The sequence below is a fragment of the Gymnogyps californianus genome, chromosome 4 (assembly GCF_018139145.2).
Source record: "Gymnogyps californianus isolate 813 chromosome 4, ASM1813914v2, whole genome shotgun sequence".
NCBI lineage: Eukaryota > Metazoa > Chordata > Aves > Accipitriformes > Cathartidae > Gymnogyps > Gymnogyps californianus.
This window is the reverse complement of record NC_059474.1, coordinates 69,905,375-69,933,181: the sequence shown is the minus strand read 5'-3', so window position 1 is coordinate 69,933,181 and position 27,807 is coordinate 69,905,375. Positions and strand designations below refer to the sequence as shown.

Here is a 27,807-nt window from a genome sequence, read left to right as displayed (position 1 = left end):
TTCTGGAAGGTTAGTATGCATTTTGGTAGCAGGGGTAAGTTATTTGTAAGTCTCTGTTTTCTTATTTGAAATGGAGAGCTCTTTGCCTTCACTTGGGATGTGCAAGGATGATACGCTATAAAAATGTGAAGTTATTGAACTGCTTGGATTGAGTATGCTTGTGGAAAAACAGAGGAGAAAATGTAGATGCTTTTTAAAATATGATGTGTTTTATCTGGAATGTCAAATGCCACAAGGTTACCTTTTGGTATCTGCTCTCTAAAAAAAGGATTGCTCAGCAAGGCAAGAGTCCCGAGTCAGATCCTGGCTTCAGTTGGGCCAACTGAGTCAGTGGCGTACAAGGCAGTTAATTTTAGATCACAAGATCAAAAGACTTTTTTCACTGAGATTGCCATGCTGGTTTTCCCTTTTTACATTCCCATTTTAAATGAGTATCCTGGCAGTGGATTGAGAAGCTTTCAGAAGAGTTTGGGGATACTTTGTCCAGCGAAATGGGCTGATAATCAGCAACAGGGTTGTAAAGGCCTAAAGCTGCTTCATACGAGTTGTGTGTGTGTGGGGGGGGTTGTTTGTTTTTCTGTCTTTTTGGTTGGGTTTTTTATTTTGAGATTCTTGCTTTTTACAGGTTGTGTCAAGTTTTAAGTGGTTCTGTGTATTTCCAACCTAAATATGACAAGATTATAGCCTTATGTACTCATCTGGTCTCCTTTATTTAATTTCCCTTCATTTCCTTCATGTTATTGAAAGCAGCTAATGGTAAAAGGATACACTAGAGAAGGTGTTTTGGGTTAGGTAGACCTGTTTTATCATCCCCAGTCAAGTCTAGATATGTGTAGCTTTAAAAAAAAAAATCATATTGTTAACTATGTGTTAATATCTGTGCTTAAGCGTGTGTGTTTTTTCTTGCATTGAATGAAGATGTGTTGAAATTCTGGTAGCACTAATATTTTCAAGTGCTTTGGGAAAAGTGTAAGAGGTAAAGCCAGTGTGATAAGGTAAAGCTAATTTAACAGGTATGTCTTAGATTTTTGGCCATGATTCTTGTGCTTCTTTGGGCAAGCTGCTTAATCTCTCTTGTATAAAATGCTGATACTAGAGAGGCTTGTTTTGTTTGTCTTTCGAGCTGTGTAGTGTGGCTAGGGTTTTTTAACTGTGTGTACAATTGGATCCCTGTGTTACCTAGGAAGACATCAGGACTTGGCCATTTTTTCCCTTGCAACTGAAGAACAAAATATAGGCTAAGTTTAGTTTTAGTATTTAGATTTTCTCATTAGCCTCATCTGTCAAATAGAACAAGTTTTATTTGTACATGTGGTATGTTACTTTGAGGTTGGATGCTTCATGCTTTGGTAAATGAACGACATTAATTACTATAACATTTTTATATTGGTAACAGTAAAACAGCCAGTATGCTGTGCTTTGTGAGCTCCATTTGATGATAACTGGGGAAGCTTGTGTTTCAGAAAAGGCAGCTATTGATGTTCTGTGAAGCTTTGATTTTTTTCCAATGTGAAATTTATTGACTGTAACCATGTAAATTGTTATATGTAAACTTCATGTTCTCCATAAGGGAGCTGTTGTACTTTGCTATGATTGAGTATAGAACGTACGTAAAACTTAGGAATGGAACGTGGCTCATAACCTGTTGGATAGACGTGATACTAATTTTAGGATTGGAGCTAGCAATGTTTTCTGTACTGTCGTGGCAGTACTTAGTTCACAATTTCTTTTTATCCTGTGAGGTAGAAACTCTTCACGGTTTTGGTTTCTGTGTGTGGCAGTCATCTAGCTGTAGGAGTGATAGCAGAGTAAGCTGATTAGCATGATTGATACTGCATGTCAGGGGACTGGCATAATGGGCTACCATTGAGACTGCATTGTGAAACCACACACGGATGAGGTAATCTCATTAGATGATTAAAACCTTCATTGAGTCTACCAGATTGCAGAGCTTTCAGTTGTATTGCTGTTGGGAACTGATGCTAAATAAGTGTAGTGCTCTCCTTGGAGTGATGCTGAAATGGAGATCTTGCTGGGTTTTTTCTCCTGGATAGAAGTCGCAGCAGCTGGAGGCTGATGAAGAATGTTCCATCTTTCTGTGTGTTAAAGTAAGATTCTGGATGATGGCGTAGTTTTCTTTTAAAGTCAGCTTATGCTAATTTAGTTTTATCATGCTTTGCTGTTCTTTGTGAAATTCTGTAGTATTAGTGTTAAAAGGATATGTTTCTGCTTTGTGTAACTTCCTGTGTCCCTACAGCAAGGGGGAATATCACAGTGCATATCACAGTTCTGTTTTTATAAAGTAACAGTGTTTTTTCTGAAGGTTGATTTTGTCTTGACCTAGGAGGAGGTGTAGTGTAAGTGGTGCTCCTTATCCTCTTGTCTGTCCTGTTTACAAATAATGTGGCAGGCAGCACATGCTCATACTAGAACTGGTGGTATACAGAAATCCCATCCGACTTGGTCATATGCTACTTGTTTTAAGGAGCTCATTGAAAAACATTGAATTTCAAATGAGAAGTGGTATACTTGACTAGTCATATACTTGAGCTTTGTTTTGCTAGCAAGCTAAAATGAAAAACAAATGTTTCTAATTCTGGGACTCCAGTGTAACAGTATTTATAATGCAAGGGTTACTAGAACATAATTTTGGAGGGTCAAGACTACTGTTCTGAGACTGGCAGTAACTACTGTTGCTGTATAGTCGGATTTTTCTTTATTAAAGAATAGCCCAGTTAATCTGTTGTGGGGGGACACGACAAACAGAAGAAACATTTTTAACTTCCATTGCGTGTTGTGAGCAGTTGGTCCATTTCTGTTGCTTAGAGAAAGCACTGTATGACATTAGTAAGTACATACGCACATCCAGTGAGACAAAAGCACAGACACTCTATTGTTTTGGCAAGGGAGCCCCAGTAATGTAATATCTTCTGAACTCTGTTGTCAAATGTGGTCTATTTATTCAGCAGTTCTGCAAGGAAGTGATCTTTGTCTAAGACCTATTTAGGATCTGGTGTCAAAACCCCCAAAACAATATTCTGTGAAATGTGATCAGCAGAGCAGGCACACACCAAGTTTTCAGGTTTAATTTTCCTAGTTTAGTAAAAATGGCATAACTTGATGATAGGAGACATAATCTCGTGTGATTGATTTTAAAATTCAAGGTTATACTGGATATCAGTGATATGCAAATAAGAGGCAGCCCAATAATTTATATGCAAAATCAAGTTGAGTTTCATCAAATACCAAATGCTTAAGAAAACAAATGAACTGGCAAGCATTACAAATTTGTTTATTGCATTTTTTCCCCTTTTAAACTGTTCACAAAGTGTTATTTTTGTGTAGTTAAGTTTATCTTTCTGTATAGTAGACTGAAGTGAATTACTTGACTATTACAATATCTGTTATGTATAGGTACGGAAATGTTTTCCATTTCAACTTTAACTTGCTCTCCAAGTGTGCTGGCTGAGTTGAAGTATCTCAAGATCTCCTATTCAGAGACCTTGGTAAAGTCCTGACGTTGCCTGAGATGTTTGAGGGTACTCAGTTAATGGCACTACTTTGCAGTTACTTTTTACTTTATGGGCAAAGCAAGGCCTTGGTACACAGCTGTATTTTACCAGTGAAGGACCTATTCCTCTGAATAGAATTTAAAATTACAGAGTATTTCCAGTGAAACAAGGCAAGTGTTTTGATTATGAAAACAGAAACCTCCTTTGTTGGTATGACTGCAACCCAGGTTACTCTTTCCAGAGCGTCTGCTGTGAATGGAGGAGAGCAAATCATAAATGAGAAATCTCACAAGGCCCTTTTCAAAGGGAATGAGTTTTACTCAAAGGGAATGAGGGCTTTACTACTTCGTGCGGTTTTCTTCTTTCTGCATGTTGGGTCCACTTAGAAAATGAACTCACAGGGATGATATCTCAGCCCTGTTGGCTGTTGGAACAGGTAAGTGACTTCAGGCTCACCAAGACAGAGTGTAAGCTAGGGAGATTAATCCATGATTGTATTTGTTACTCTGCCTTTCTTATTTAAAAGTTGTAACCATTTTTCTGCTTCCATAGGCTGGTTGTAATATCTGAAAAATCCGTAATCTCTGTTGGTTCATATATACTTGCTTTCAACTCTGTACCTGTAAACTGAGTGCCCTGGTAAACTTCTGTAAGTAACCTGTCTCAAAACACCTCTCCTTTGATTGAAGGGGGGGGGGGGAATCTTCTTTTAATGTCATTTGTTAGAGAAATATTGGGTAGAATGAAGAATTGGGGTCAAGTGCCTGAGCTGTTGCAGAAGAGAGGGGGGTAAGGCTGAGCCCTTCTCATTAGAGACTAAGTGGGAGATCTGGACTACCCAGAAAGTATATTTTGTCCTTATTCTTTGTTCATAAAGAAAACAAACAGTTTTCTCTACTGAGTAGAATTTTGCTGATGGTGGTTGTGCTTTGAGCACTGATTTTCCTTTCACTGTAAGAAGTCTGTATCCAGTGTTTCTGTTTCTTTTGCCTTGAGTTAAGTATGCTGATTGAAACTGCTTGATGTATCTATCTCTGTATGAAATGTTCAGGAGTTATTTTGCTGAGTATGAAGCAACTCTTGAGCCTTTTTTTTTTTTTTTTTAAAAAGAAACATTCTACTCTTCTTAAAATAGCGTGTTCACAACATATTGTGCTCCACTGTTGTTCTGTGCTGTTTTCTTCCTTCCCACCCCCTGTTCCCTCTCCATAACAGCCCGGTGGGTGAACCCGAGCAGCAGCTCGTGTTCTACCTCTTCGCTGTTTCTTTTGTAATCTGTTTGTTGAGCTGGCTGGCCTGCCTCCAAAAGTGCATGAGTGTGTTTATACATCTAGCCTAACAATAGTATCATAACACTAATTTGTTAAACTGGGCTGGAAATAACAATCTAAATATTGTGAATCAAAGAGAAAGCAGTCATTTGTATATGCTTCTCTACCCTGTCAGCTCATTTCTTTTGTGTCTGATAAAATCATTGAAACTTCTCTTACGTTCTTGTGGGAATTTTATCAATTCTGTCGGTATGATGCGATACCTCTTTTAAATGCTCAGAAAAGTTCAGCTATAGCTTTTCCTGCAAGCAGCATCACATGCTGTCATCACCTTGCTCAGGCAGAAGGTGTTTAATTTGTATGTCTAATTCAAGCACACGTTGCAGAAAATCATCTATCCTCTGCTGCTGTGGGGAGGGCATTCATAGTATAGCGAACTATTAAACTGTTTGGCTATGCTTTTGTTGCAGTATTTGAGCACAGTTGTGAGAGGTGGAAAGCACGCAATTAATAATGGTTATGCTTATTTATTAGTCACGAAGTGACTAACAAATTGATTGATCAGCGTATTTTGGTTAAGGTGCCAAGACTTTGGTATAAGTGCTCTTTGTTGTTACTTTGATTCAGTGACTTTGATCACCAAAATAATTTTCCTCCGGACTGAAACAACTTGGATGGTATCCATCAGTAGCTGATGTGAGCCATCCTAGCAGTATTTACACCCTTAACATGCCATGGGGCCTCTTGTTTTAAAGTTTATAGTTTGGGGGGGGGGGGGAGCAATGCATGTTTTTGAACCAAAATGAAGTGATACTAAAATTTAAACACTCTCGCTTTATCATCCCATTGTCAAAATCTCTTCACTGTGCAGTGATACAATTTTGCTTTAGTAAAATGAGAGTTGATTTCTCCAATCTGCTGAAATCTGTCTTATTTTCTCTGAAAAATTTTATAGTGGAGAGTAAGAATGGACGTTCCCGCCACTCTGGCACGTCAGCCTGTTATCAAAAGTGAGAGTATATTTGTTTCCGTATTGCTCAGTCTTTGGCCTCCCTGCCTATCAAGAAAAATGAGTGCTCTCAAATCATGTAGTAGCTTCAGAGAAGTGGCACCTGCCTGATAGGGCGCTGACTGCAGCAGTACAAATAATGTGGCATTAGTAGGTGTCTTGCCTTCGCAGTTGGTGACAGTGAAGATATAATCATATCTTCAGCTCTGCAGCTTTCTGGAAGGAAGAGGCTTGCAGCAGAGGCAAAACCAACGTGATCAAATGTGAAGGTCAGCTGAGTATTGCTTAGAGTAGCTATTTAATTTTTTTGTGTGTATTTTTGTTAGCCTTTCAGGTCTGGGAGGGAGGGTGGATGATTCCCTGTGGAAGTAGGGGAGCCATCCACTTGGAGACCTCAATATGTGCCTTACATCTGTTTAGCATTGAGGGTAAATGACAGCTTAGGAAACCTGTGTGAGACCTGATGTTGGGTGTAAAAGTGCACTCCTCTGCCAAGTCTCACCTATTTGAAACAGAATACCGGGGCCTCTCTTATGTCAGGACCTCTGGCAGTGCTGGTGAGCAGGAGGGAGGTGTGCTTAGAGGACCGGACCAGTGGCACCTGGCCTGGCTAGCAGCGTCCCTCTCACCTTGCTGTACCCCACAGACAAGTGGATCCTTATCACACGACCTAATACAGGTGGCACCAGAATTCCCTAGGGGAGGAAAGACTTTGGATGCCACTGTAAGTAGTGGGGAAAATGAGAAGCTTCCTTTTTTTGCCTGAAGTTTGATATGATGTTATAGTGGCATATCTTTTTTTTTTTTTTTTAAATATCTGTATCTAAAATCAAATGAAATCAGTTGTGTATCTCGCTGGGTTCATATAAATGTTGTGATATATATTTTTAAGAGTTGGAAAATTTTGTACAAGATATTAAATCTTGTTTCTGATTTCATGCCTCTTGCTGTTGCCCCAAAGCTCTTCCCATTTTAAGGATTAAAAAATGGTCATCTTTGGAAATAGAATACACTTTTTCAGTGTCATTATGATACAGATATTGAAAAATAATCAGTGTTATAGCAAATCTGGCAGTCATTATTACTCATAAATAGCTCCAGAATGAAAAGGGTTATGTTATGAGTTCAGACAAAGTACCTGCTGAGGTAGGCTGTTTTGTCCATTTGAGATTACCAGCTATTAAAAATATTTTCAAAATGGTACATGTGTACCTTATAATTCTGTTAGATGACAAACAAAATGTAGAAAAACATGTTTTTCCCTTTCCACAGTTACATTGTTCCTGAAGTGCTGGCAGTAGTAAGAGCTTCCAGTCAGTAAACAAAGTAGATGCTGTTTAGACGTATAGAGAGCCAATAAATAAAGTAACAAGCCGTCCAGTTTTAGAGTTCCTTTGCTGCCTGTAAGTTAAAAATTAAACGTTTTTATAGTAAGTGAAACTAGTTATGAAACTCCCACAAAAAGGTGTAAAAAGCAGTTGGATAATGCAGTGCTTGCTTTTCATGTCAAAGAGCAAAGCTTAAAAATGTGAAGTACTTTGCAAGCCAGATAAGGTAAAGGGACTGTAACACTTGAATCTGCTCAAAACTACAAAATAAATAATTAAAATCTGATGGGGTTTAAGTTGCATAACAGTGTTGGTGGTTTAATGATAGGGGTTTTTTGTTTAATCTATTTTTAATGTTTTTCTCTATTCCGTGATGTGATCTGATACAAATGAAGAAATGAACAATCTCACTGTACTGAGCAAACAGCAGGCTAATTGTTCACTTCTTATCTAGTGCACAGAGGAGGAGGGGAATAGTTTGTGATGAGATCAGAAATTCTAGGCAATTTTTATTTTCCATGACTCTCCTAGTTACTCATCAGAAGGATGCTGTTATTAAAAACAACAACAACAAAAAACCTCCAAAAGGATAAATGCTTATAAGAAGAAATCCTTCTTAGCACTAAAAGGTGGAGATGAATGCTGATATTTAAAATGTCTCAAGTTTCTGGGCATTTCCTAGATGACGAAGGTGATCTTAAAGGGCCTTTTGCCTCATCTTGTTCTTTATCCAAGAAATGCCTGGCATGAGAATTTCATTTTCAGTGCATTTAATGTTGAAATGATGCCATTTAAATTATTTATCCTTAGATGATACCAAAGATGTTTGTATTTATCATCTGTCCACGTGCACAAAATACGACTTTTCTTATCGTGTTTAGATGTGGGATGCTTTTAACTGAGCTAAATGTGAAACACTGGCCATTTGGTAAACTAAATGCTCTTTGTCTGTTAGGTGGTGAGATGTAGGGAGCTGTTCAGCTGGGAGCTACAGCACAGCTGTGGTAGCTGGCCTTAGAAATTAGGGCTGAGAAACAAGTTCCTTCTTTCATGATACAGCTACATAAAGATATTTTTATTTTTCTGTGTTTACTTACTTTTTGTCATATGATACTTACAGCAAAAGAGTATTAGTCAAAATGACAAGAGCTCCCAGCAGTTGTTGAAGGAAATGCTTCATTTTTAGAGAAAATGACATAAAGCTTCGTATCTTTTCACTTACTTAAACTAAGCATACAGACTTAATTCAAGGTGAGTCTGGAAAGAAGCATAATTATATCTGCCACCTTCTAGTTCTTTTGTGTTCTTTTCTTCCCCCTTCTCAAATATGCTAACTCCTTTATTTTTTTTTTTTTTAAATGAAGGCTTCGTGGACCCTGGGGGTTGGCCATTAATTTTAGGCCATTGTGTGAATGCTAACTACTTAAAAATAGTCATGGAGCCAACCTTGCTTCCTCTCAGGGTTTATCAGTTGGAAGCATCTTCTTTTTATCCTATGTGTAAGCAAAGACCTCTCTGGATTGATGATTTGATCTGTATAATGGAAAATGTAGGCAGGATATCCTTTCTCTGTTATTCCTTGGTGTGATGGCATCAGGTTGTGTCTTAAAATGGGGGAAGGGAAAAGGAGGATCCTATTAGCAGACAAAGTGGTTTCAAGGGACTCTTAAACTGCAGGCTTGCAGAGAACCTTGTATTTACTCTCCTTGTTGAACCATTTGTGCTTCAAGCTACTGTTATAATGTGTCAGTGGTGGCTTCTGCTGCTATGCTCAAAAGCTTGCTTGTGTGCAATAGGGACATCTTGTATTTGGAAGTTGTTGTGGATACCGTGCTGAAATATATCATGAGGGGCTTCTCTGTAGTTATTTTGAGCACTTGCAGACCTTACTGAAATACTGCAATGACAAGCTAGATCCAGTCTTATCCTGCAGAAATGCAGTTCCTGAGCTTCCCCTGCCAAGAAAAGACTATTTCTAGTGTAATTCCATGATTCAAATGCCTCTAAAACGAAGCAGCGCCTTATGTGCAATAGAGGTACAGTGAATGCTTGATAAAGCGTGTGCATGGGGTAGCAAACGTACCAAAAATTATGTTGGAACATTATTATGACCTTGCATTTCGGCATGCTTGTAACTTTTCCACTGTAATACTCCTAGCCTGAAATTTTGCTTGGCATTTACAAGGCAGAGGACGTTACCAGCTTTTGTGATTGTGGAAGAACCTTTGATTTAGTAGTCTTGTATTCAGGACAATGAGTTTGTGTAAAAATGACATTGACTCTTTCTCCCCTCCCATTCCCTTCTCCAGAAAGCACAGTATAGCTCTTATACAAGAGGTGAGTCCCTCTCTGAGTTAGTTCATTCTGCTCTTATCACCATGACCCGCATGTGCTGTGGTGTAACCGCAAAGGAGGAACCTGAGGGCTTTGGGGAGGGATGACAGAGACAGGATGTGATTGTGGTTTGCAAAATAATAATCAGCTGGTAATTAGGGTACAAGACAAAAAACATTAAAACTAATAAAAAGAAATGCTTTAATTGCCTATCTGGACTTTGGAATCTGTAACCCTCGAGTGTTCATGCCAAGATGTTAGTAGAATTTAAAGCACATGAACTTTTTACTGGTAATGAAGATATCTATGGGGTCATTGCTTGGGCTTTTATGTGAGGAGAAGATAAAGATCCTTCCTTCTACACCACAAAGTGCACCTCAGCTACTTAGAATTAGCAAAGGTCCTTTTCGTATTAGCAAACTGTTCCGTGACTTTCCATCACCACACTTTTTTTATAGCTTTAACTGCAGTGTTTAAATGGACTGCTGGTTACTTTTCTTACCAGAATGTCATATTATTCTATGGGACATATAGTTATACCTATTACTGATGTAAAAGCGCAGATAAATAAAAATATTTGAAAAAAAAGACACAATGCTGTAAGAAACTTCTACTGCTATTGTTTACACTGTTGGAAAATTAAGTTCACTGTATGTAACGGCCTAATGACTGTGACTTAAATGCAGAATCTCAACATATGCAAGAATTTGTATCTCTGTGCTCTGAATAGTGTGTTTCACAGTTTTTACCCTCGTTCAACCTAGGATCTCTAGCAACTGTTGTAAGTCTATGTAGATAATGTCTTTTTAAGCAACTGTTGAAAAACCAAAGCAAGGGAAGTTTTTCAAATCTTAAGCCCACCCCTCATGTATTAAATCATTCGAAATCTTACAATTGCTGTTATTTTCAGTCCATTGTGTCTGCTTCCTGTTGGTCAAAGGTTATGAGGATAGGGTGGTGTAGAGTGAGGTGGGAAACCGACAGGAAAAAGAAAGCTTTGCTTATTTTGGGGTAGACACAACTACAGAAATGGCCAGGACATTGCTTAAATTTTCTGAAGACTTGAAGAGGTAAACTAGCAAAAAAACGGTTCTTGATGTTGTTTACTTTTCTGCTTTGTAACTTAGGTATATGGAGAATGAATTGGAGTAAGTAAACAGGGGCTTCCTTAAAGAATGTTATCTCTTTGCTTGAAAAATGTTTTCTGTTCAAAAAGAGGTGTAGCTTTTGTTTTGATTTACAATTTGACTTGATAAATTCTGTTTCTGAAGCACAAGCCTAAACCTTCACCTGTTTGTTCACTTGTATCACTAACTCAAAAAAAAGAAAAAAGTTTTATGCCACAAAGTGCAAGTAGAAGCTCTGTGATGTATCGCTTCAGTACGTTACAGACATACATGGGCATGCATAGGTGTGTTAATACAGCCCTCTAAAACACTTCGTTTATCTTAATATTTGTATTGTTATTCAAGAACCATCTGTAATTTCTTGGCTGTTAAAACACTAGTGCGAGTACTTCAGTTTTGTCAACAGGGAGGCTTGCGACGAGTTGCCGTGAGCAGACGCTGGCTGACTGGGGCTTGGTCCTGGCGCTCAGGTTCCTCTGGCGGGGCAGCGCAGCCTTTGTGGTAAGCAATTGTGGCAACGCCGTTCGAAGGATTTGGTTTCAGAACAAATCTTGATTCAGAAGATTGCTCTGGGGTGGGGAGAAAAAAGATAAATTAATTGGTTGTGGTGGTTAAATTCTACAAAGCTGTTGATCCTAATAATGTATGGCATGAGGGTACTGTTACAGTCTAGGAAACAGTAGAAAACTTCTTTGCGTGAGTTGATGAGAGCGAGAGGAGTGTTTTGTAAGCTAATCAAAGTAATTACACTGAAGCATCTTAATTTTCAAGTATGCTGGTATGTAGTTAAATTTGCTATTGGTATGTGATGTAGCTGGTTTTAAAATTTCTTAACCATTTTATTACTACCAGTGAGTTATTTGAATCTAAAAGTATATTGTTTGCAGTGTTGGAAAACCAGTATTTTTGTTATAATAGAAACTCAGTGTAGTTAGCATAGTAAAAGCAATTTATATATCGTAATGTCTTGCAAAGTATTTTGACTTTGTGCTTGTTTATCTTGAAATTAATTTTTCTCTGGAGTTCTTTAGGTCAGTTCTGTTCAGAAAAAACTCTGCTGAGCCTAGTTGGTAAATATTCTCAGTCATGTAAAGTGAGAATGTATGTGTTGGACACAATGCTGACTTTTACTTTAGCTTTTACTTTTCTTAGCAGCTCTTCCTGCCATATCGGCACACTTGGTTCATGCACATTGCAGATCTGATGATTTGTAATGGAAAAGCTAATAATTTTGGTCCTAAAATGTAAACACTGAGCATGTCCTTCCTAATTCTTTCCCTTTCCTAGAATAAGGAATTCCTTGCAATGCCTCACAGTATTTAAAAAGTACTGTGTTGATTCTCCCTGTAATACCTTGGCAGAACAATAGATTTCCTTTAGCTTTCCCTTTATTGTGCCTGAGTAAAGTGGCTTGAGTAAGTATCGGTCCTTTCATTGCTCTAATAGTAGCTGACTCATTTACAAAAGAAGCTCCTGCTTTGGTCTACAGATACTTGATTTGGAAAAATGGCAGCTAGTGTACAGCCTTGCTCTCACAAGGAAAGGATAAGAATGGAGTGTCAACATGTCCTAAGTTTAATTTGTAGGGATTATTTAAAACATTGTCTGGAATGGAGTGTCAACATGTCCTAAATTTAATTTGTAGGGATTATTTAAAACATTGTCTGGAATTTCCTTTGGAGACTTTTCCATGTGTGTTAATGGATATGTAGGAGCTTCTTTCATTATGCATACAACTAGTAGGTTAAAGTAGGCTTGTTAGTTGGGAGGCAATTTGTAGAAATTATGGGGTATCTTTGCACCATCCTTCTTAATTCATTGCTAAATCCCTCTTAATTCATCATTCCCTATTGAAGTTGGAGAAACTACTGCTTCTGTAGCTCAAATTCCCTTTCTTTTAAGGGGAGTACAAACCAGAGTATTTAAGCCTATGAATATTTTGTTGAAGAGAAGATGTGCAGAATGCCTGGCCTCTGTCATCTGTAGAAATCTCTATTTTGTATGCAGCATGAGCACGCTTGAGTGATCCAGATACAAAGCAGTGAAACATGTTTTGTATGTTTGTTGAAACTTCAGTGTCCTTTAAGAGATCCAAAATAGTGTCAGGAATTGCATCCTTTTACATAGTTCTAGTGTCTTGCTTTTCCTTGTATATAAGCCTCTCACAGATGATGAAGATAAGATATCTACACAGGCAAGTAAGAACGAAAAGAAAAAAAGGAAAACTGTGAATCTGTACAAAATATTAGAAAATGCATTGGGCTTGTGATCTGGAAGAATGGGGATTTTTCACACCTTGTTACAAACACTACTTCAAAATGACTGTCCTCCTAGGAAATGAGAAATGAATAGACAAAAATATATGGTGAAGTATTTCATCCCCGGCCATTAGTGGGAAAGCAGCTGTTGATATCAATGGAGTGTAGGCTTGACCTTTCAGCTTTGGATTTATTGTGTCTTTTATAAATCCTAATTTTTTTATTTTTCTGTGCATTGCTCTCGTGCAACTTGTCACAACGTACACCCATGAGCTCATGATAGTGGAACTAGAGTCAAGCAGCACAGCTGGTGTCTTCTCTGGCTTGTCTTGTTAAGGGGGCCTTGTCAGCACTGTAGTAATCCTTGTGATAAGTAATGTACAGACACCTTAAAAAAAAAAAAAAAAAAAAAAAAAAGGGCAGAACCTACCCTGAATGTTTTGCTTTCTTAGATTAAGACTTGGGGGGGGGAAGTGACTTCTAATTAAGAGCTGATGAAAAGACTGAAGCAACTTTAAAAAAAACAACAAACAAACCTTTGTCTGATGAATACACAAAAACATTACTTTTAAAATAAATCCATCCGATGCAAAGCCAAATTGTGATTTGGTTGGGTGATTGCAAGTATTATCAAAGAGGCTGATCTTTAGGAGGAATCTGAAGGAAGGAGATGTCATGCCCTTGCTTATTGATTTGGGGAGCCTTCAGAAGTTGAAGAAAGATGAGAGATGCGAGAGAGAAGGAAAAATTAACCAAACCTGGTATCGGTGGTAGAGCAAAGCAATAGGAGGTGACTTACAAGAGGGAGGGAGTCAGGTAGGTGCATTGACTTTCCTAAGAAGAAAAAGCCTGAAAAGAGGCTCAAAACTGCAATAAAGCAAGTCAATAAATGGATAACTAAAATAGAAGAGGATGTGATTAGAATGAGAGAAGGGAGATTGTTCTGGCAGTGTTATTTTAAATAGGATGGATATGGGAAAGACCAGAGAGGGAGATGATCAGAACATGTTCATGATCAGAGAGGAAAAGACCAAATTTTGGAAATGTTCTGAGAAACAGGGCAGCAAACCAAAGACCGTGTAGATGTGTGGGTAAGGGACCTGCAACAGATACACTTCTTCTTATGCTGTGACAAGCGTCATGCCATGACAAGTGTTATGTTTTCATTGCTGACAAAGCAGTGAGAGGAGATGGCAAAACTAATATCTGTGACAGGGAACATGTTGCTGGCAAGACTGTTAAGGAGTTATGTCTTAGCCGCGCAGGGTGGGTGGTGTGAAGTAGAACAACTAGAAGTGAAAAGGTAAGTTTGCAAGTGATCAGAAACAACAGAATATTTGTAGGCACAATAAGTGGATAAGATGATGTAGGAAGATAGAGGGATGATGTGGTCACTGGTCCTAGCTTGGTGGGAGTGAAATGAGGTCTGAGGTCCTGGCTCTGCTGCAGGTCTCCTGCTTTATTGCTCTATATAGCTCTCTGAATCAGTTCTCGTTTGGTGACGAGATGATGATAATTCTCTGGTGTGCAGGAGTATGGCAGAGAAATTTGTGCTTGCCATTAGAAAATTTCTGACATACTGCAGAAAGGCAAGTATTTATTGAAGTGACTGATGCTACCAGTCATAATAAACCAGTCATAATAAGGATCAGTTTAATGTGAATTAGATGATACAGACCTGGCTGCAGAATTACACTGGGAATAGGCATAAGGCTTTAAAAAACAAAACAAACAAACCAAACAAACAAACAAAAAAAAACCCAAAAAACAAGAACCCCCATGCAAAATGGAAAGGACTATGAAAATATTCAGTTAGTTTTAGATTCACAAAATAAAGCAGCAGTTAGTGCTACCTTGTCTGAATTGTATTTTGTACCTTTTTTGACGTTTTAATTAGTGGTGTAACGCTGGGAGACTAATTCCCATGTTGAAACATCAGTTATGAAACAGTGCTCACAGTAAATCTGTGTGGAAGTATTGTTCTGCTGTATTTTCAGTGTTTTGTTTATTTAACAAGCTAAAGTTAGAATCGACAGCACAAGACTAGAAAATGGTGACAATAGTTTGAAAACAGGAAATTTTGGCCTTGTGTGTATTCGGAACAGATGATCAGGATGATGGCCAGGAGAGTGGAAACTTCCACTGAGACTGTTTTTTCCTTATTTTGCTCAGTGAGAAAAGATGGTGCTTCCTGGAAAACAAGTCTTAAGTATTTAAAGAAAGTCATAATGTATTCAGTATTTTCCTCGCATCGCATTTGTTTATTTTGCGGCACTGTTTACGCTTCTTAGTATTTAACACTACTAAAAGTAGAATGTTTGGACTATTGTCAAATCTTGGAAATGCAGTTTCTGCTATTAGAATTAAGACACTAAACATGCGTTTTTGTGCTCAGATTAGTTGTTCTGTCTTATGTTTTTAAAAAAAAAAAGCATCATTTTTAGGGAAGAAGATGGCAGTTGCCAGTAGGTGTTATGACAATGGTTTTCAGAAGTAACTAGTAATTACATATTCTTCAGTTCTCGTGCTCATGATATGGCCTTTTTAAAAAAAAAAAAAAAAAGTTTTAAAAGATTTCCAGAAAATGCTTTCTGAAAAACACCCCTTAATTTATTTCCATGTAGAAATATACAAGTATTAATTTCTCAGGGAAAACGTCAGCCGAAATTTTGAAATTTCACCATGTTGGAGTTGGTTCTGCAAGCCAGGAGAGTAGCAAGTGGAAAAAGTAAAGTTCTGTACTTGAAGTATCATTACCTAATGTGACCTCTTTTGGCTACTTCCCAGCGGTCCTTCCAAATACGTGCCTTGTGGGATGAAGCTCATCAGTGACAGTTGTCACTGGTCTATGCCTGCCACAAACAGGATTTAAAAAGAAGCATAGCATGAAGGAACACTTATTTTTATTTCATTTGAGCTTCTAATGGGATGCAGAGCACAGGTCTAACACACGAGTCAGTGAAGCTATGCCAGAGGTGTGTTTGTCTCCTGTGATGAACAGAACACCTGGACACTAGAAATGTGGAGGTAAAAAGGAGAAGAAATACTCAACTTCTGTTTGTGATTCTTCTTCCTGTTGTTTGTCAAAGACATGTAGCAATTTCACTATTGTTTAACCTTTGCACTGGGGAAAAAGTGAGGGGAGAGGGATAGATGAAATAGATGGGAGCAAAAAGCATAAAGAAAATTAAATCTTGATCCCAGCAGTCAACAGTAGGTTCAGGACTTAAACAAATGTCCAGGAGAGCATTCTGTAGTGACCTTGGGCTGTCTTCCCCCCCCCCCCCCCCCCGCTCTCTGGTTCATGCTTTGCATGTCTTCTGCTTACTTTATAAGTTCTTTTGGAGCAAGGAAATGTTTTGTCGTGTGTTTGTAAAACATCAAGTGTTCTTTTGGATCCTTCCCTGTGCCCCTGGGTAAGTCGCTTCTTTCTTCCAAGTCTTAGTTGACTTCTCTGGGAAAGGAGGATGCCAAATACTGCCCTTTTAAAGTACTCTCTGTGGAGTACAGAGGCAAAAACCTAAGCACAGATGTCTGCACACTTGAGAGAAGAGAAGGAAGGTCTGAGATTTGTAATTTTATTCCTGGGTCTGCTGGTCATACATGGGGGAAAGATTTATTAGCAGTATTACCGGAGCGGGATGTAAGTGATACCCTCTTGGCTTAGCCAGTGCTCAGCAGTTTTGGAGGTTTCTTTGACTGGATGCTACCCAAGAGAAAAAAGGTGGTAAATGTACTAGAAGAAGAAAATCAGCTTTAAATGACGTGAGGATTATGGGTAATAATACTTAGCAAACCAAAGAAGGACAATTGACCAGTTCATCAGTAAGCAGAGTTACTTGACCACATGAGAGCAAATGCTGTAAAAAATTGACCAGAAAAAGTTGTCTTTGATTTAACATTTCTAAGCTTTTATTTAAACATTTCATGTAATTATTTTGGCCTCTTGAGCCAAGCTCTGGAGCTTGAGAAGATCCAAATGGAAGGTTAAATCCTTTTTAAAATATAAATGTAAATTACCTACTCTTTCCTGCCCCTTCCTCCTTCCTTTCCCTCTCCATTTACACATACATCCCCTATTTCCTACATCTTTGAACTACAGCCAGCAGCTGAATGAGGTACATCTCGAATATATATGATGGGGGGAGGGGGTGGAAAATCCATAAATGTAAAGATTAAGGGAGGTATAGCTGCAGCTTCTTCAACAGATATACCTCTTGTAAGGAGATTATACTGTAAACCCTGTGTACTGCATACAGGTTTAGCTACAGTCTTTCAAAAAAAAAAAAAAACCAAACAAACCCCAACACTGCTAAGTGATGCTTGCTGCCAGTTTTTTAGCTGATTCACTCAGTTTTAAATCAGCAGTTTGCATATATGTGAGTGGAAAAACTAATCGTAAGAATTTCTTGGTTTTGCTTTGTAACCTACTCAAAATGCTGTGTGAAAAATACAGAATTCCACTATTCCTTTGATCATTTGAAGCTCTGTGGGTGAGCAGCTTGTCACATTTTAGACTACCTCAAAAACAAGCAAACAAGCTTGTTTCTATAGTTATGATGGTCTCATGATACGATGGTCTCATGATACAAACAGGACAATGTTTGGCAAGAATGGTGATGTCCTATGTTAGGCCAGCTGATATGCTTTGCAGCTCAAAGGAGAAAACAAGCTGAGAGGCACACAAGGCCTTTCTTAGTCTGAAACAAAAGCAGCAAACCTCGTTAAACCTTGGTTTGTAATAATTTACAAAGGCTACACAGGCTTTTAGTGAACTTGATTCCCATGACATTTGCCATACTACACTTCTAAAAGGAACAATTTTACTTCAGAATTAGATATTTGATCTGCATGAAGTGTTTTCTAACTAGGTGTTAGTACATTTATAAAATATATTTTTAAACCCTATATATATTAATAACACCCATTTTATATATATGAAAAAATCTTTCATTAAAAAAACCACCTTTCCTCTATCTGCTCAAATATCTTTCCATAATCAAATGATATTGTCACTGGGACAAAATGTTTAAATCCCATACTGGCTATTTTTTTGACTTCTCAAACTTAATGCAGTTGACATTTAGCATAGAAAACCAATGTTTGATAATGTATGGCTGATAACATCAGTAACATGACAGATAATTAGTACCTGTAATTTTCCTGTGACTTAAACCAGTTGCATCTTTTTTGGTGATTGTGAGAAATAGTCTGTAACAAGCTCTGTGAAAGAAAATGCGAAGTTTTCAAACAAGAATGCCCAAAGGGATTAAAAAAAAAAAAAGGTTAAGTTTGCGTAAGTACGTATTTGCACATGTGCACCCTCTCTTTTAGAGGTTTCTTTTTGGAAAGCCATTACTGAAGAAGCTCTCTTCCTTACACATATAGCACAGTATTCTGTACTTCAGTGAGGCAGTATCCAGCTTTTGTTACAACGACAAATACTGAAATGTTAAAAATAGATCAAGCTTTAAGAATCCCAGATATTTTCAAATAACAAAGAGTGATTTATGTGGGCTCATTTTGCACTTTGACAAAATATAGAGGCGCTTTTGTACTATGATTAGCAAGGGTGCTGATGTCAGTTCACTTGTCTAGCTTTAAGCTTTATTCTGCTGCTAAATTGTGCTTTGTACTGTAATCCAGAGAACCTTTGTGTCTGCCTTATTAGTGTGTAGTTTATGGAATTGCTTTTGTTTTTGAATATAATCTGTGCCAGTTTCAGTGAGTGTGACTCATTCTATGACTGAAATGAGCGTTCACATATGCACTATGTGAAAACTCTTCAAAAATAGTAGCAGGTGCTGGTAGGCTGAATTCAGTGTTTTAAGTACTTCATAGTTGCTATTTTGTAGCCCAAAGGGCTGAAAGCAAATTCCTTTCAGCTGGTTGATTTTCTGAATTTTTAAGAGTCCTATTTATTTATTAATGCTCAACAGAGATTGTCAGGATTGCGAAGAGTCTTTCACTCCTTAACACAGTGCTAGAAATAAACTTCTAGAAGAGGCATGCTTGGTTGATACAGAGTTGATTTTTTTTGGTGGTGGTTGTTACACAAATCGTGAGACAAAATGCATCGTGCTTCTCAATTGCTCTTGTCCCTCTCCTATCTCTAATCTCTTCCCTCCTGACTGCAGCTTTGAAAGTTTAATCTGAATGACTGAAGGCTGAGGTTAAAGATAAAGCTAGTTTCTGAAGCAACAGAGTTTTGCAGTTTGGTTTGTAACAGTTATCTGTGATTGACCTTGTTTGGAGAGAGAGCCTCCAATACTGAAGTTTCCTGTTATCCCAGCATCTAAGTTGTCACTTGATTTGGAAACAGGAAACAAAACAAACTTTGCCAGTGTTTTTGGGTCGCTGTTAAACAGTGCTTATCAGCTGTCCTACTAGAAGGTGCTCACATCTGAAATCTAAATTGAAGGGGTTTCATCTGTTACATCTTCTACTTCTGTGTTTTGCTGTTCACCCAGTTAAACTTACTGCTACCATGGAAATAGTTGCTTGAGACCTTGACTTGATTCACACAGTTCACCATCTAAAGGCAGATGCTGTATTCACAACTACAATAAATATACTCGTTTTATAAAGTATAAAAGGTATCTTAAATTCAAATAACTTTTAGAGGCTTGGTAGTTGGAGAATGGATCACAAGCCTTAATTAAGCTGTCTGGCATTTTTCCATTTCTCCTGTTTTCTGTATTATCTTTTCATAATAGCTTCCTAAGCTTGATACCCAAAAAAGGCATGCCCACTTGACAATGAGGGTTTTGTGAGTCTCTAGTGCAAAGCTGACGGCGCTAGTTCAGAGCTGGAAGATGGCAGTGCAGTTCTTGCTCTTTGTCCTTTATGTCCTCCCTCCACTGGTTTATTTGAAGGTAGCAGCTACATAAAAATGAAATGGAAGCATTCTTGTGCCTCAAGAAAATGGGTCTGAATCTTTTCCTAATACATAGTAAGAAAGTCTTGTTTTCAAAGCTATGTCCCAGTGTGTAAAGGACATGATACATCTTGACCTGTTCTGGGACCATCCTTCCTGATTTCGTTCCTTTCCTTGGTTAGCATACAGCCAGGGCTGGCCAAAAGGAGAACGTGTTCACCTGTTTTGTTTTTTTTTTTTATTTCTTCTGTTGGTTTTTGTCCTTACAAAGGACATGCTGGCAAACTTGTTTGAATATCCTAAAGAAGTTTTAAATGGGGTGCCTTGGGACATGGTGTGAGTCTGCAGTGTAATGCGCAGTGGCTTGGCTAGTGCATTGATTTGCCTTTGTCTCCAACTTTGCTGAAAAGTGTAAAAACAAATGGGCAAAACAGTGATGGCTCCCACTGTGTCCAGGCTCTACTTTCAGGTTTCTAATGGTGAATGCGGTGCAGCTCTTCTAGTGGGCAATGGCAGTATGTCTAGTTTCTTCTGCTGTGCCCGTTATCTTGGCATTTGTGTGTGTAAGGAAGCTTATAGCATAGAATGCTGTATTGCTGGTAGAGGTGAGGAACCAAAATACAGCTAAGTGGGACAATAAAGATGCTGTTGGTAATGCCAGGACAGTTGTATGCAAACCTTGGTTTCTTGGTTTGAGTTAATGTTTCTGGTGAGAATTATGCCAGGTGACAGAGGCGCGTGGGAATGAAAGGCAGCTGAGGATTAGTTGGAAGATGAGGCATTTTAGTTGTGCTTTTCTCCCACACCGGTTTCTTCCTCTCTGCAGTGGCAGGAAGGCTGGTATAACAAGCACGGCATCAGATTGTGAAATGTATTTCTTCTGTGGACATACCTTCCACAGAGACTGTTTTTATGCGGTAAAACGATAACGTTTGGTCATTCTCTCCATCCCCATCTCTCTAATGGTTTCCAAAATAATAATGTAGCTCTTTTTCTGTACAAAGTACTATTGCAGAAGTATTATGAGGTTCTGAGTGCAGAGTTCCCCTAACGTTGAGGCAAGCATACGACGTGAGCATTGTTCTTTAAATGCAGGTCGCTGTCGTTGAGTATCAGTGAAAAATTCAGAGTTAAAATGCATCAGCCCGAAGCAGCAGATATTGGAAACAAGACAGTATGGAGCACTTAAAGATGTATTTTATTTTGTCTCCCCCATGCCTATGTCAGCTTCCTTCAGAAGTTTTTTGAGTGTGCTTTTTTCCCCTCTCCTGGTCCCCTCCCCCCTTTTTTTCTTTACTGGATTCATCCTTTCTCATTTTGTAAACAGTGATTTAATTATATGTCCCATATGTAAAAACAAAGCTCAAATACAGAGGAAATAAACTTTAAAATACAAATTCACTAATCCTCTAGTCCAGTGCTGTAACAATACATAAATAGATTGTATTGAATGTAGGTAACTGGTGTGTAATCTCTTAGAATTACAATTGAACTACTTATTATTACTCGGTTCAACCCAGGTTGAAACCATACACAAAAGGTAACAGTCTTAAAGTATGATTTCTTCCTTCTAATTTTTCTCCCTTTTTTCTCTCTCCAATTTTCAGGCATGGAAGAGGAGATGGTTTGTGCTTCGCAGCGGCCGTTTAACAGGGGATCCAGATGTATTGGAATACTACAAAAATGACCATGCCAAGAAGCCTATCCGTATTATTGACTTAAATTTGTGTCAACAAGTGGATGCTGGATTAACGTTCAACAAAAAAGAGTTTGAAAACAGTTATATTTTTGATATCAACACTATAGACAGAGTTTTCTATTTGGTAGCAGACAGCGAGGAGGAGATGAATAAGTGGGTTCGATGTATCTGTGATATCTGTGGGTTCAACCCTACAGATGAGGGTAAGTTCTGTTGGTTTTTCTGAGAAAGTGCGATGCTTACATGCAAACAAGGTTTCAAAGATCAGATGACTATCCTTAGCTGGCATATGTTTTAAAGCTTGTATGCATTGGCTATGAAACTTCCTTCTTACTCTGGAAAAAAAAAAGTAAGCAGGACAGAGGGAGATTTTAAGAATTGGTTACAAATTAAGTGTGCCATAGAACTTGGATGATGCTCTTCTGTTTTGCATGATTTAGGTCTTGAGAGTATAGGAAAAATCTTTAAGTAAAATCATGCAAAACAGAAGATCATCATAATCATCAAAGGAATCCCATTTGGTATAAAAACGTATGGTTATGCAAGCAGGAATGAGTGCAAAATGTCAGGTTTCTAATATTACCATTTCTCCGTCTGCTTTGCAACTTGGAAAAAAAAATAATCCGCCCCCCACCGGCCGAAAGAAACGAAAAATAACTTGTAGTTCTCCACTATCCAGCTCTAATCCTACCAAAATAGACATTGTGTGAAAGCAGCTTGTAGGAAACAGGATGGTGTGTTTAATTCCTACAAATACCTTGTGGCCATTGCTTGTCCTGAATCCATCTTTATTTATTTACTTATTATTCCTGCATTCCTTGTGGAGATTAGTGGGTTGCATGACTTGCTGTAGCTCTGTGCATAGTCCCAAGAGAAGATTAAATAGGAGCGGTAAGAGGGTTGTAAATAAAGCATGCCTGACTGAAGGGGCTGGAATTAAATCCCTGGTTTTTGTAGGATTGTGGATTGGAGGGAGGTGGGGAAAAAAGGGCTTGCATCTCTTCTACTCCAGCCAAATCTTCAAAAATGACTGGAAAATATTATTGCTTTCTGAAGAGGGACCCTTTTCTTTCTCCTTATTGCAGTTTTGAACTAAAACTTTGTTACGAAAAATTCATTTATGACTTACCACTCTAATAGCAAATTCAGTGAAGGGTACTTGTTTTGACAGTTCCAGCATGTTTTTATGACATCCTGAACATAACTGAGACCACCCACAGCACGTTTCTAAGAACGATTGCCATGTGACTCAGTATTCAGTCTGCCAGGCATCTGTTACGTACAGGAGAGAGGTAGGCAGGTGGTTGCTTTTCAGTGGATAATATACTAGTGCACCAGGGCAGCCGTGGGCAGGAGGCACGCAGAAATCATTGGTTCTGGGGACAAACTAGGAATCTGGAAAGTAAGGAGGAAATGTGTTTACCTGGCAGCTCTTGTGTATGTGAGAGCGCAAAGGGGCACGTATCCATTGCGTGGAACGGAGAGGTAGGGTCCTGTCGTGGTTTAACCCCAGCCAGCAACTAAACACCACTGGACATGATGTCATATGGTATGGAATGTCCCTTTGGCCAGTTTGGGTCAGCTGTTCTGGCTGTGTCCCCTCCTAACTTCTTGTGTACCTCCAGCCTTCTTGCTGGCAGGGCATGAGGAGCTAAAAAATTCTTGACTTAGTATAAACACTGCTTAGCAACAACTAAAAACATCAGTGTGTTATCAACATTATTCTCATACTAAATCCAAAACACAACATTATACCAGGTACTGGGAAGAAAATTAACTCTATCCCAGCTGAAACCAGGACAGGTCCCCTCAAAGCCATGGGGGCTTTCCTTGCTGAGAGGTGGTGTATTGCTAATCCTTAATTTTCTGTTGATGTTACATCTTCTGTTGAACTGAAGATGAAACGCGCTATGAATGCAGAGAGAACTAAGTACGTCCTCACTGGCTGTTTGGACCAAAACTGGTTTTTGCTTCAGTCAATTGTATCAGTAACTTATCCCCATTATACTCTCATTGCATGTTTCATCTTTGGCATTTTAGCTTTGTCTGAGTTATCCCAACACCTTTACTTTACATAACTGAGAGTTGACAGTACTGTCTGCTTTATGGGTTTAGTACTTGCAATGTGTTGAGGAAGAATTAAGAAAGGAAAATGGGAAAATCAGTTGCTGACTGTCTGTTTATTGCCAAGTTCTTATTTTTACAAGATAAATCTTCCTACCAATGGAAGAGCAAGTCATAAATGTACTTTATAAAATCTGTGTTAATGTACAGTTTATTTTGAGAAGTTAAAGAATAGGTGAAATTCACTTCAGACAATAAAAAAGCACTATTATTTTAGTATGGAACTAAACAAAAAGAGATGGTATGGGGCATAACTAACCTTCCCTTTAGCCTATGGAAGTGGAAGATAGCTTTCTTTGAAGCTGGATAAAATGTCTCTTGCCAGACTGGTTAAGGGTCTTGTTATGAGAGGACTGTCATTGGCATCCTTTGCTTGTTCAAGGACTAGGGGCACCACTGGCCTATTGTTCCTGCTGCTGTTTGTTTGGAAGCCCAGTCCAATTGCCTCCTTGGATTTACAAAGAAAAAAATTATGAGATGGTGGTGGTTAGTGCTACTAGAAAATGAATATGGAGTAGTTTTTTTGGTGTTGGGAGGAATGGGGGAGAAAGAGTTAATCATAACTGTGAAGAGACCAAAAAAATAAAGATCACTTCAGACTAGCTCTGAGCTGCTCCTTCCATACTTAGTGAAGACTCAGAAATTCCTATGGTGCGAAGTTTGTATTTTCTTTTATTACTTTTCTTAAAAATGAGTATTCACAGTAATTTCTAACTATCTAATGTTTTGTTGTGACCTTCCAACTAGAAATTGATTTATGCATGTGAAATCTGTTCATTCTGGAGATCTACAACGTTACATTTGTATTTGGACTGAGTAGATAAATTTATGTTCTCTAGTCCTATTTACAAGCCATTGAGTCTCCAGCTTTCTGATTGCATCATAGTATAGTGTGATCTGTAATGATTACATTAAAATTACATTATATGGCTTTTTATAGGGACTTTCTTTTAAGGAGGGGTTTACAGTGATTTAGGTCTTTTAAACTCACAACAAGATGGAAACATGAAGGAAATTTTTTTTTTTAAATAAGCTAAATAATTCTACTTTTGTAAAGAAATTTCTGGGTACTTTTTATGTTTTCTTCAGCTAATGCTTCTTGTTTTCAAATGGAAGCTGTAAAATGTTTGTTTCTGTAGCATCTTTCTTTTTAAAATGCATATGCAAAGGTGGGAGGAGCTACACATGAGCATAGGTTTTAGGTTTGCCACTGAGTTTCATACTGCACTTTTACTATTTCTCTGTAAGGTCATAATATAATAGGTCATTTAGAGGTTAAAATGTAACTATAAGCAAAAATGTGTTGTCAGTGTTTTGTGCGCTTTGAACTCCAGTGAGAGATGTTCTGGGATGGAGAGACTAAATGGACATGGGAAATGACTGTTGTTCTCTGCCTGGTGCTGTGGAGACCTCAGCCAAAATACTGTGGCCCGAGCTTCCAGAAGGATGAGGATAAGTGTTTAAAGAACAGTAGAAATAGAGAAATAGATTTTTAAAAGTGATCGATGAGGAGAAAAGTTGAAGGATTTGTTTTTTTCCAGGAAGAAAATACTGATGCAAGAGCTGAATTTCAAAGCATAAAAAGCTGTGATAAGCAGGACATGGATCGGTTGTTATCTGAAGAGAGAAGTAATTTGTTTCTCTTTCAGTGAGTGATGTAAGGATAAAGAAAAACCTTCTAAGGTTATTTAAGCGCAGGCTGTGAAAGCCCTTCCCTAGAATTCAGTAGACATCTGTGATGAATGTTTTATACGTGATCCAGCTCCATGTTTCTGTAATTTAGTGAATTGCGTGCTTGGCAGAGCAGGGGAAGGAGGAAATAATCTTACTATATGCAAACATGTTACTTGCATGTATTCATTTGACTGAAGATAGCAATAACAAAGTCAAGCAGAAGAAAAAAAGAGAAGGGAAGAACAAGACGCTGAAATCTACAATTACATTTACACAAATAATTACATGTGGTAAAAAAAGTTTCTGTCCTCATAAGGACCGTACTTTGAAAGAGCTACAGCTTGCTTCACACACAATGCTGTCAAAGTTTGCAGTATTTCTGTTCAGGCAGCTGCTATCTGGTATATGCCTCTCATGCCTTCTGCATTTTGAACAGTAAAATTATTTTCGGATAACCATTTTTTTTAAGTCGTGTCCTGATAATACATGCACTGAAGGTTGATCATAGCTTGGGTGCAATATCAGTGACTGGGAGGATGAACATAACTCCACCTTCTGATCCTGACTCCTTGTATTCTCTCTAATGCTGCGTGGTCAAGCATCACTGCTGCTACGCTGTGTTGGAAATCTCTGTATCAGATCAGGATACCCCTGTGCTGCCTGTAACAGAAGCGTGGAACAGAAAACAGGCTCTGCCACTAAGAACTTACTATCTGCAGTAAGAGACATCAACATAGGAGCAGAGGCATGGGAAGAAGTGAAAGCAAATAAGGTGGTTTTGACCATTATGACAGATAAGTGGTCTTAGTGCTTCAGCTGTTGGACTGTTGTTGAACTCTGGGATTTTTGAGAAGAAATTTTCTGGGGGTCTTTGATAAGTAAATAGTGGACGTTAGACGTTTTTAGGGTGCCCTTGCTGCATGAAGGGTCTGCCTGTAAGAAATAAAAAATGTTCTCCTTTGACAGCTTTAACAAGTGAATGATAGCGGCTGGCACACTTGGCAAATCAAAATAACCATCTCAATAACATGTGATGAATATTAAAGACCTCGGTCATGAAAGGGCTCAAAAGTGAGGAGAAATAGTATAAGCTTTTAGATGAAGGAGGGGAGGCTCTGGAAGAGTGTAGAGAGAAGTGCAATGACACAGTAATAAGCTTAAAAAAAGTCTTTGCAACCAATTTGCACCATAGAGATGATGTACTTAATGACAAGTTGAGATTTTTTGTATTTCATGGATATGATTAACTAGAAAGAAAGTCAGCTCAAAAATGACATGCTAGGAGGATGAGTAACTGGTGACCTGGAGTGCAGTAAAGAACATGAAAGGACTGACTTAAGCATTAGGAGAGAGACCCTCCAGACAAGCATTGTGGGTCTGTTGTCTTAGAAGTGAGGCAGTAGGTTTAGAGGGAATGGTGGCACAAGGGCATCTCTTTTTGTGGAGGCTTTTTTGGTTGGTTGCTTTGAGGAAGTAAAGGTGGGGGATAATGGCTGCTGAGATGTACAAACATGATTTTTTTGAGAGTGGAATTGCTGAGAGAAAGGTGAGGATAGACTGTGAAGGAAACTGTCAGTGTTGCAAGATTTCATCTGGCAAAATTGCAGAGGAATAATAAAATTAGAAGAAGCAGGACCAGAGAAGGACCTGAGATTTGGCATAGCAAGTTTGGTAGAGGTGGTAGCTGGTGGCTGAAGAGCGGCTGAGTAAAGGGAGGCAAAGCTGAGATAATCATTGCCTGTTATCCAAAGGAGAAAGAAGACAGCAGAGAAGACTAAGATGGCTTTGACTTGAGATGATGTGGTTAAAGGATGGGTGGCTAAGTGAGATGATGATGAATAGAGCACAAAATCTGTAACAGTAGGTCTTCCCTTACAAGTATGTGAGGAAAAAATACATATATTAAAAAGATACAATTTACTATCAGGAGTGCAGTCAGAATCTTAATCTTGAGTGTTTAGGGCTATTATCTTAAGCTGCCAGCTGCATGTGACAAAAAAATCATATGGAAGGTGATTCTACTGTTCCTTGAGGAAAAATAAACTGAATCTAATATGCCTAGGTAATTAACTTAATTTTCCCTGGTTCCTGCTGGACACCTTTTGTGGCATTAACATCACCTGATGAGTTGCTAGGAGAAGGGGATTGCAAGAGGGTGGGTTGGAAAACTGTTCTGCAGATTGCTAGTTCTCAAGTCATGAGGTGCTGTGAGGCAGTACATGGAGCACTGAAAAGCTCTCTGAAGCGCAGAGGTGCCTACGGTTCCAGACAGCGTCCTGCAGCCCCAGCTGGGTAAACTCACCATGTGGCTAGAGCAGCCTGCTCTTCCGAGGAGAGCTCTGGGCCTTTTTCGTGAAGAAAAAACCTCAAACATTTTAATGTGGTGGGCTGCACTGTTTCTCTTCACAAGCACCTACAGAAGTTAGTCTATAACAGGACTCCTTGATTATTTTTCCTGCGTCACCCAGCCTGTGTACCATCTGAAGATGGAGAGAACAGACTACAGATGTTTCTTTTTTTCCCCCTTTTGAATGAAGAGTCTTCAAAAGAGAATTGCAGGTGGAGAGGGGAATAAATTCTGAGTGGAAATGCTT

The 27,807-nt window shown here is 38.5% G+C and overlaps 1 protein-coding gene across 4 annotated transcripts in view; it reads left to right on the top strand.

The window, feature by feature from the left end:
- Positions 1-27,807, top strand: part of GAB1 (GRB2 associated binding protein 1) — a 101,780-nt gene that overhangs the window by 37,047 nt on the left and 36,926 nt on the right. For all 4 annotated transcript variants that reach the window (XM_050896161.1, XM_050896159.1, XM_050896158.1 and 1 more), the window contains exon 2: positions 21,324-21,618. In XM_050896161.1, coding sequence (XP_050752118.1) covers positions 21,324-21,618 — 295 coding nt within the window. The remainder of the gene's footprint in view (positions 1-21,323; positions 21,619-27,807) is intronic.